The 8,530-nt window shown below is 42.6% G+C and overlaps 1 protein-coding gene across 1 annotated transcript in view; it reads right to left on the reverse strand.

The window, feature by feature from the left end:
* fbxo28 (F-box protein 28) overlaps window positions 1-8,008 on the reverse strand; it is a 19,530-nt gene extending 11,522 nt beyond the window's left edge. Inside the window, exons 1-3 of the mRNA XM_005947813.3 lie at window positions 7,786-8,008; window positions 6,559-6,668; window positions 3,485-3,623 (exon numbers count right to left, since the gene is read on the reverse strand). Coding sequence (XP_005947875.1) covers window positions 3,485-3,623; window positions 6,559-6,668; window positions 7,786-7,974 — 438 coding nt within the window. The 5' untranslated portion in view covers window positions 7,975-8,008. The remainder of the gene's footprint in view (window positions 1-3,484; window positions 3,624-6,558; window positions 6,669-7,785) is intronic.
* Between the last annotated feature and the right edge of the window lie 522 nt (window positions 8,009-8,530).

An 8,530-nucleotide genomic window follows, 5' to 3' on the forward strand; every position in this document is an offset into this window, starting at 1 on the left:
TAATCAGAAGTACCTGACTCCGTGGTATAATTCTCAAACACGTACCCTAAAGCAGATGACTCGTAATCTGGAGAGGAAATGGCGTGTCACAAATTTAGAGGATCATCATTTAGCCTGGAGAAATAGTTTGCTGCTTTATAAGAAAGCCCTCCGCAAAGCCAGAACATCTTACTATTCATCACTGATTGAAGAAAATAAGAACAACCCCAGGTTTCTCTTCAGCACTGTAGCCAGGCTGACAAAAAGTCAGAGCTCTTTTGAGCCAACCATCCCTTTAACGTTAACTAGTAATGACTTCATGAACTTCTTCACAAATAAAATTTTTATCATTAGAGAAAAAATTACCAGTAATCATCCCACAGATGTAATATTATCTACAGCTACTCTTAGTACCATTGATGTTAAGTTAGACTCTTTTTCTCCAATTGATCTTTCTGAGTTAACTTCAATAATTACTTCCTCCAAACCTTCAACGTGTCTTTTAGACCCCATTCCTACAAAACTGCTCAAAGAAGTCCTGCCATTAATTAATTCTTCGATCTTAAATATGATCAACCTATCTCTAATGATCGGCTATGTACCACAGGCCTTCAAGCTGGCTGTAGTTAAACCTTTACTCAAAAAGCCATCTCTAGACCCAGCAGTCTTAGCTAATTATAGGCCAATCTCCAACCTTCCTTTCATATCAAACATCCTTGAAAGAGTAGTTGTCAAACAGCTAACAGATCATCTGCAGAGGAATGGTTTATTTGAAGAGTTTCAGTCAGGTTTCAGAGCTCATCACAGCACAGAAACAGCTTTAGTGAAGGTTACAAATGATTAGGGATGGGTATCGAAAACCCGGTTCTTGTTGAGAACCGGTTCCCACTGTTTCAATTCCTTGGAATTGTTTGCCATTTTTGCAAACGATTCCCTTATCGATTCCAGTCGCCCCGAATGACGTCACCACGTTGCGGAGCGTCATTTACCTGGCAGGAAACACGGTCAAGCGGCTCAAATGCTCAAAAGTTTGGTTATACTTTACGAGAACGGATGACAACAGGGCAACTTGCAATACTTGCAAAGTAGATATTTCATTTAAGGGAGGAAACACTACGAATATGCAAAAGCATTTGCTCACAAAACACGCGATGACCTTAAATGAATGTCGTGTTTTTAATTCCGCTCCGGACTCGTGAATCTCAACCCAGCAGCAGCGGTAACGTTTGCACGTCCTCTCCCGTTAATGCGGCAGGTAAATAATCAACTAACAGTGCATATTATGTTAGCGCGATCTGCCTTATTACAAAACCTGCCATTACTGTGCATTTAGGTGACCGTGATGAGACAGACAGAGTCTGGCTCAGATGCTGGCAGTTCTCGCTGCAGTCTACCGGTAGCGTCTCCTTTCAGGCCAGGATAGACGAATGTCACCGAGCAGTGACTAAGTTTGTGGTCAAAGGCTTGCACCCATTTGCCACAGCAGATGATTTTCGGTAAGTGAATGTGTTTAATTGTAGGCAGGGACATTACTGGATATTCTTGTGTAATTGCTACAGAATAATTTATGTTATACTTTGTTATTGCTACAGAAGAATATTTATTTTATTATTTTACATTTACAATTTTTTTTCCCTGGGGACCCTGTGACACCCCATTGAAGAGCCGTAGGCTGGATCTCTTAAGATCTCACTGTTGGGTTTGTAAGGCCATGTTACTCCTAAATTTCTATCTTGTTCAAAGAGAAGATATAAAACAAAGTTCTAAGCTAATCGACCTTAGTGTTCTCCTTTTTTAAAAAGAATCGATAAAGAATCGAATCGTTAAACAGAATCGAAAATGGAATCGGAATCGTGAAAATCTTATCAATACCCATCCCTAAGTAGGTGCCACAAACGATTATTTTGATAGTCGACTAGTCACCGATTATTTTTGCGATTAGTCGACTAATCAGATCATCATCCATTGAACATAAAACGTACAGCTTATTGCACCAGCAGCATCTGCTCTTATATAACTATCATTAGCTTACAGCTTTAAGTGTTTAAGGTATGTGCTAACTAAAAATAAAGACAAGATGATAGTTTCAATCTCTCTTTCCTGTCTTCCTTCTCTCACCCCAACCGGTCGCAGCAGATGGCCCTGGTAGTTACTTGATCAAACCCTCCTGATGATGAGCCAACTGCAGACTGATTTCCATAAACCTTAATAGGACAATGCAATCAGACTGAACAAACTAACGAGGAAGGCTGGTTCTGTTGTTGGCATGAAGCTCGTCGCCCTGGAGGTGGTGATCAGGGACAGAATGCGGGCAAGACTGCTGGCAATCATGGAAAATGACTCCCCCCTACATAACACACTGGACAATCTGAAGAGCAGTTTCAGCAACAGGTTCCTTCAACCTGGCTGTCTGAGGGAGCGTTACAGGAGCTCGTTCCTTCATGCTGCTGTCAGACTCTGTAATTCATCCACATCAGTCAGGTCCACAGAAATAGTCACACCTCACTGCACCCTGTCACTTCTGTATACCACCATAAATACCTGCACACATACTTGTCCTTTTATATTTATATTCATATTTATACCTATATCTAGGGCTGCTCGATTATGGCAAAAATGATAATCACGATTATTTTCACTGAAATTGAGATCTCGATTATTTGACGATATTTATTTAATAATAACAATTTGTTGAATAATGACTTTAAAAAAATAATATAAAATAGTGTGCAAATACTGATAACAGTGCAAATGTTTGCAATATAAGAAATAAATGTAAACATCTATGTTTAGTGAACTTTGCAGTGTTGCTCTGTGGTGCAGCTACGACACTGTAGCAAAGTTTACACACTGTGTCTACTTGATCCACGTCTGACTGAACCCATAATGCTTCCACACCACTGAAGGTTTTTACCTCTCTTTTCAACCAACAGCAGTCACTCTCCTCTCCAAATAACTTCTGTTTAGCTTTCCGAGCTTCCCTCGGGTCCTCTTAGTTGTTGTGACGCGTGTTTGAAATGCAGAGAGGTGCGCTCGATTTGCCACACAGAGCAGCGCGAGAGTAAAGCACGAGGGAGGGGCTAATAATCGGCTCAGTCATTTTTAATGATCGTTGAAAGCCCAGATCGTAATCGTGATTAAAATTCGATTAATTGAGCAGCCCTACCTATATCACTATATTTAAAAGCACAAGAGCCATATTCAGCATCTGGATTTGACTAAAACTTGCTTTGGACTCATCTGTTTACCATCCTGCATGAAGCGCCAGACCCAGGAACAAATTATAGCATGTCACGGCAAACACCAAAGCAGGGATTCGTTTCACTTTATTAACAGACAGGGGTCCATAGAACATAAACTAAATGCATAAAAAAGAAAAATAAATGTGGAATAATGTGGACTTGCTGCAAAAGGAAAAAATGAGCTTTTTAAATGAGAACTTTTCCCTTCTGTCTTGAAAACTACTGATGCTGCAGAGTTGTTTGCCAGTAGCAGCTACACTAACCTTTCCAGGGATGAAGCAACACAGGTTGGAGTCCACATATTTCATGAAGGTCATGTTGAGTAGTGAAAGGCGGGTCTCCACAGCAGCCAGGATGTCAGCGTGACGGGCCAGGGAGTGGTTTCTCCTCTCTGACTCTCTCCTGGGAGACAATGGAAACATGAAGAGAACTTTAAAGAATATCCATTTCTATGTATTGTCATTTATATCATTCATATGATCTTTTTCTTGACGTCATTAAGAAAACTCAAAGCTTGGAGGGGAAATTTAAAAGATTTACTGTTCAAGACTCATTTGACTTGTTTTAGAAGTGGGATTCAAACTTGTTTGAAAAGGATCAGAAATAGAGCCTGTAACAGACACAGGAGGCACTCGCAGTCAGCACAGCACAAAAGCCTGTGATGACGTCAAGAAACTATTGTAGGTTTGACTAAGAAACACAAAAAACCCCAAAAGAACACAGTGTCTGAAAGATGGAAGTTACTACTCCAATTAAAGCTCCTTATTATATCTGTATTTGTAGGAGTTTCTCTTTCATAGAGGGCAAACGAGTGGGAGGAGAATATTGAAATGAATGACACAAACATAATTTACTGAGGTTTGGGGCATGGAGTTTACTGCCAACTGCACAAAATTAAAAGCTGAAAAGTTTTGGTTGTGAACACTAGACAAAGTGTTTAGGCAGAGAAGTGCTTTCAGTGTTTAAGGCGTGTGTGTGTTTCACAGGCATAAAGTGATTTTTGGTTTATGGTGAGATGGAAGCTGCCAAAAGAAGCTGCCAAAAAAGGAGGCTGACGAGGACACACACACACACACACGCACACACACACACACACACTCTAAGGTAGACCCTACAATAATACATACAAGAGAGAAGATAGATACATATTGTGGACACAATACACCATGCTCACATATGCTGTAAGAATCTTGGCTTCTTGTTTACACAGAAACCAAGCAGAAGGGAAGAGAGCCTCTGACCTGCTTTTACTTTGTCTGGTAACTATTATCTGAAGCTACCAGGCCTCAGCATCAGGCCGACACCATGAACTTCACATGAAGGTCAGATAAATAGGGCTGGAATTAAAATGGTGACATACCGGCAGCTAGGGCTGGGCCATATCATACCGTTCACGGTAATACCGGTGTAATGTTGGGCAATGATAAGAAAATGAAATATGGCGATAGAATATGGGTAAAACACGCATGCGCAGTGCCTTTGTTTTCATACGCACATGGCGGCGACGCAGAATGAGAAGAGCGAAGCGGATCTTTGAATGAAACAGATGAAGCTGAACTGGTTTGTAAAAATGCTGCAGCTTCACTGGTGTGGAACTGGTTTAGCTTTCGTCCGTCAGATACACAACAAAGCACTATTTTTGGTAGCGCATGCTAGCGGGCCGTCGTTATTACCGTGTTGTTTGGAAAATACGGCGCACTTAAAATCATCCTTTGATTTTTCTGAAAATCGACAGAGCCCCTTATAACCCCGTGTGCCTTATGTATGAACTCTGGTTGTGTTTACTGACCTCGAAACGGTTTTATGTGCACAGCGCTCGAAAATCTGTCAAAGGTTTCAGTACGACTTTGCTGAGCTACGAAGCCGCACCACTTGATAGATTGTCGGAGCATTACGGCTATCGTAGGCGGAGCCTCGCGGAGTGATACGTACTGTGCTTCAGCATAATATTACCGTATTGTGTGTGTATAAGCTCTTTTAAGTTTTGTGGATGTTATACATGGTTATGCTGAGGATGTGTCGGCCAGTTTCCACTGGAAACGCCTTTCGGTTAAACTGTCAGCGAGGAATTTGCTCTGTTAAAGTTTATATAACTTTAATGCACATAAGAAACAGCTGCTTGTTTAAGTTAAAATACATTGATGGGGTTTTTTTGCACTGATAAAGTTGTGGAGTTGTAAAGTATTTTGTCTCGTGTCAATTATATCGTCAGTTATATCGTTATCGCAAATTTTCAAATGTATATCGTGATAAATATTTTTGGTCATATCGCCCTGCTCTACCGGCAGCCACCAGTAGAAATGTGAAAATCCCTGATGATTTTTGGAAAACTTGACCTTTGACCTTGAGGTTAAGATTACCCGGATTTAAACTCATCCAAGATTTTTAGTAGATGCACCTATGGTTTGAATTCTACGTCGCCTCATTCTTGAGTTGTTGCATTCACAAACTTGGGTGCCCACACTGCCTGCTCATCTGGCTGGGTGATAGCAAAACCCCATCAGCCTTTTACAGCTGAGGGGTAATAAAAAGGGTCTGAAAGCTCAGACTGTGTAAAGCAGTCCCAGCCACCAGCACAAATCCATAATAAGGACACACAAATGATCCTTCTCTTGACATTTAGGTATGAACACAAAGCTGAACCCGTATAAACGGACACTGCAGCCTGACTGATTATCAAGCTTCTTCCCTGTTGGAGTTCAGGGTCTGGCCGCTGTGGTCAGCTTAGCATTCAGTCAGTTTTCACATCACTCTGGGATCGTGGCTAGCTTAGAATTAGCATGCTATCTGTGCATGTGCTTGGAAAGAGCTGAAGTTGTGTTAGCAGCATAATGCAGCTGTTTCTATCCTGGATGCAGTTTGGACGTTACCCATCATGCTCTCGTCCTTGATGGGAATCAAGGACTTAAATCCCACCCTACTGACAGAAGCACCTTACCAGAAGGATATCATGAGAACACACTTTGTTTGTTAAGGATGTTTTATTTGGTTTTGTCTCCCAATGTCCTAACTCACCAACCAGTACCTGTAGTTTTGTTTTATGAACAATGACTTTTCCCTCCTCTGCATTTAAATACAATGCTTTCATTTAGTACAAGGTACATGTGAATTTTATATCCCGGCTTATGAAGAATTTAGAAAAAATACTTGTGTAAGGATGAGATGATTATGACAAAAAAGCGCTCTACATAAGTGCCAGCCAATTCATTCAGATCAAGGAAAAAGTATAAAGTCATTTCCAAGCTTCTTAAAGTTGGCCAAATAATTAAATAAAGGAGAGTTCCTGAAGAAAACCAGAGTGCAGTGAGAGTGGAATAACTTGTGATGTGATACTGACCTGGGCAGCTGGGCTTTGACTTGCCTCTGGCACAGGCTGTGGTAACGCTCCACCTTCAGGAATCCCTGATTCAGGACACGCTGGCAAATCATGTCCATACGCTTGCATACCTGAAGACAGATCAGAGAGAACAGGTGGACAGGTAATCTGATGAGTACGTAGCAATTCAGAGTTTCAAGTTATTTGCCTACATGGGATTCTTGACACAGTGCTTTGGATAAAGTGGAGGGCTTCCAGTCTCTACATTCACAGTTTTAAGAGCTGATACATTGGCTCTTATCATTCCTGTTGTTTTCAAAGGAATATTTACCATCCCCTCTTACAATCCTGCTGCAAAAACTACTCCCGAATGTCACCGTTAAGGGGATCAGAGGAAAAAGCAATGGCTGAATTCTACTTTGGGTTAGACTGGAGGAAACGCTTTCTGCTGCTTAAGGAAAAAGTCCACATGTACAGAAGTCATGAAGTCACTTTGTTAAACCTGACCATTAAATATCAACAGTCATTTGACACTGACCTGATACGTATCTGCTGACACAGCTGCACCGCTCATACTGGTAAGTAAGGTATGACACAGTCCACAGAGCATTGTGTAATGACAAAAAAATCTTCATTGCACATCTTGTTTGTATTACATGTCACAATACTTGGCATCAAGAGGGGAGTGTTTAGTAGCTATGAGTATCTCAGCAGGAAAACGGTTCCAGTCACAACATTAAGTTCATCTGCAAATGTCAGTGAAAACACGGGTAGTGCACAGCAGTCTTATTACCTCACTTAGCCAGTGAGCCACGAACTCCTCAGCAAACGCAAACTACCATATGACAGCGACTGATTCTGCACAGCAGGAGAAGAACGAAGCCTCCAGGCTGTGTGCCGAGCAGACTGAAGTGTAGGTGAATGGAGCTGCGCGGCTTCTACTAACCTCACAGAGTTACATAAGGACAGCCACGAGCCCGGTACTGGCTGCAAACAACTCCGTGACCAACATTCATCTGCGCTCTGACAGTTGTGTGATAGTGTTGTGTCGTGTATCCCAGCCCTGCTCATCTCGGCTGTCTTGCTAATTCGAGGAGCACAATGCGGGCCGTGGCTGCAAACAGACGGCTCCAGACTGGAGCACGGATGTGAAACAGCCTGATGTCTGCGCTGCCTTTACACGAGTGCTACCCAAACAGGATTCGGAGCCCTGGCTAGCATTAGCTTTGCTGCTGTTTTTGTTCTCACCGAGCGCAGCAGGCTGATCTCATCGTAGGACAGGAAGTTGAGGATGGTCTCGATGGCCACGATGGGCAGGCCCAGCAGGGGGTTGTTCTGGTGCTGCTGGTCCGATGGAGGGGGTGTATGTCTTAGTGACACGATATCTGAGTCCAAGGACCCAACACATCCATCAACTCTCTCTATCACGGCCGCCATCTTGCTTTGAGACAGAGGAGCCGGAAATGACGTTTCAATAGGAAGCTCGTGCCATTTTTTCTTTAAAGATGGAAAAACGGACTCGGCTGTTAACAGCCAGCCGGACAGTGCGGTCCACAGTCATTTGAAACCACCATGAGCTGCAGCTCTCACATACATACATTAAATGCTGATGTGATCCTATGTGATGAAGACAGCAGCCACACTTTGTTCATCAGAAAGTTGGTGCAGGTGAGCCAGGGCCCACACCTCACAATGTTTACTCTCTCGTGGTCTTTTCCACTGGTGTCAGAGTGGGATGGGGATGCAGTTTCACTAGGTGAGCTCTCCGCTAAATAGCCGCTGCCAGGGCTCGACTGGGACAAAAAATGGGCCCAGGCATTTTGAGCAGTTAATGCTCTACCTGGCAAAACGTTGCTAGACCCGCCCCTGCAGTTACCAGCTGCTTAGAAAAGGATCCTGGTGTTATTTCAAATCAAATCAAATCACTTTTATTGTCACATCACATGTGCAGGTACATTGGTACAGCACATGTGAGTGAAATTCTTGTGTGCGA

Source organism: Haplochromis burtoni, unplaced genomic scaffold (assembly GCF_018398535.1).
Source record: "Haplochromis burtoni strain Fernald_Lab_line unplaced genomic scaffold, NCSU_Asbu1 Contig_554, whole genome shotgun sequence".
Classification (NCBI taxonomy): domain Eukaryota; kingdom Metazoa; phylum Chordata; class Actinopteri; order Cichliformes; family Cichlidae; genus Haplochromis; species Haplochromis burtoni.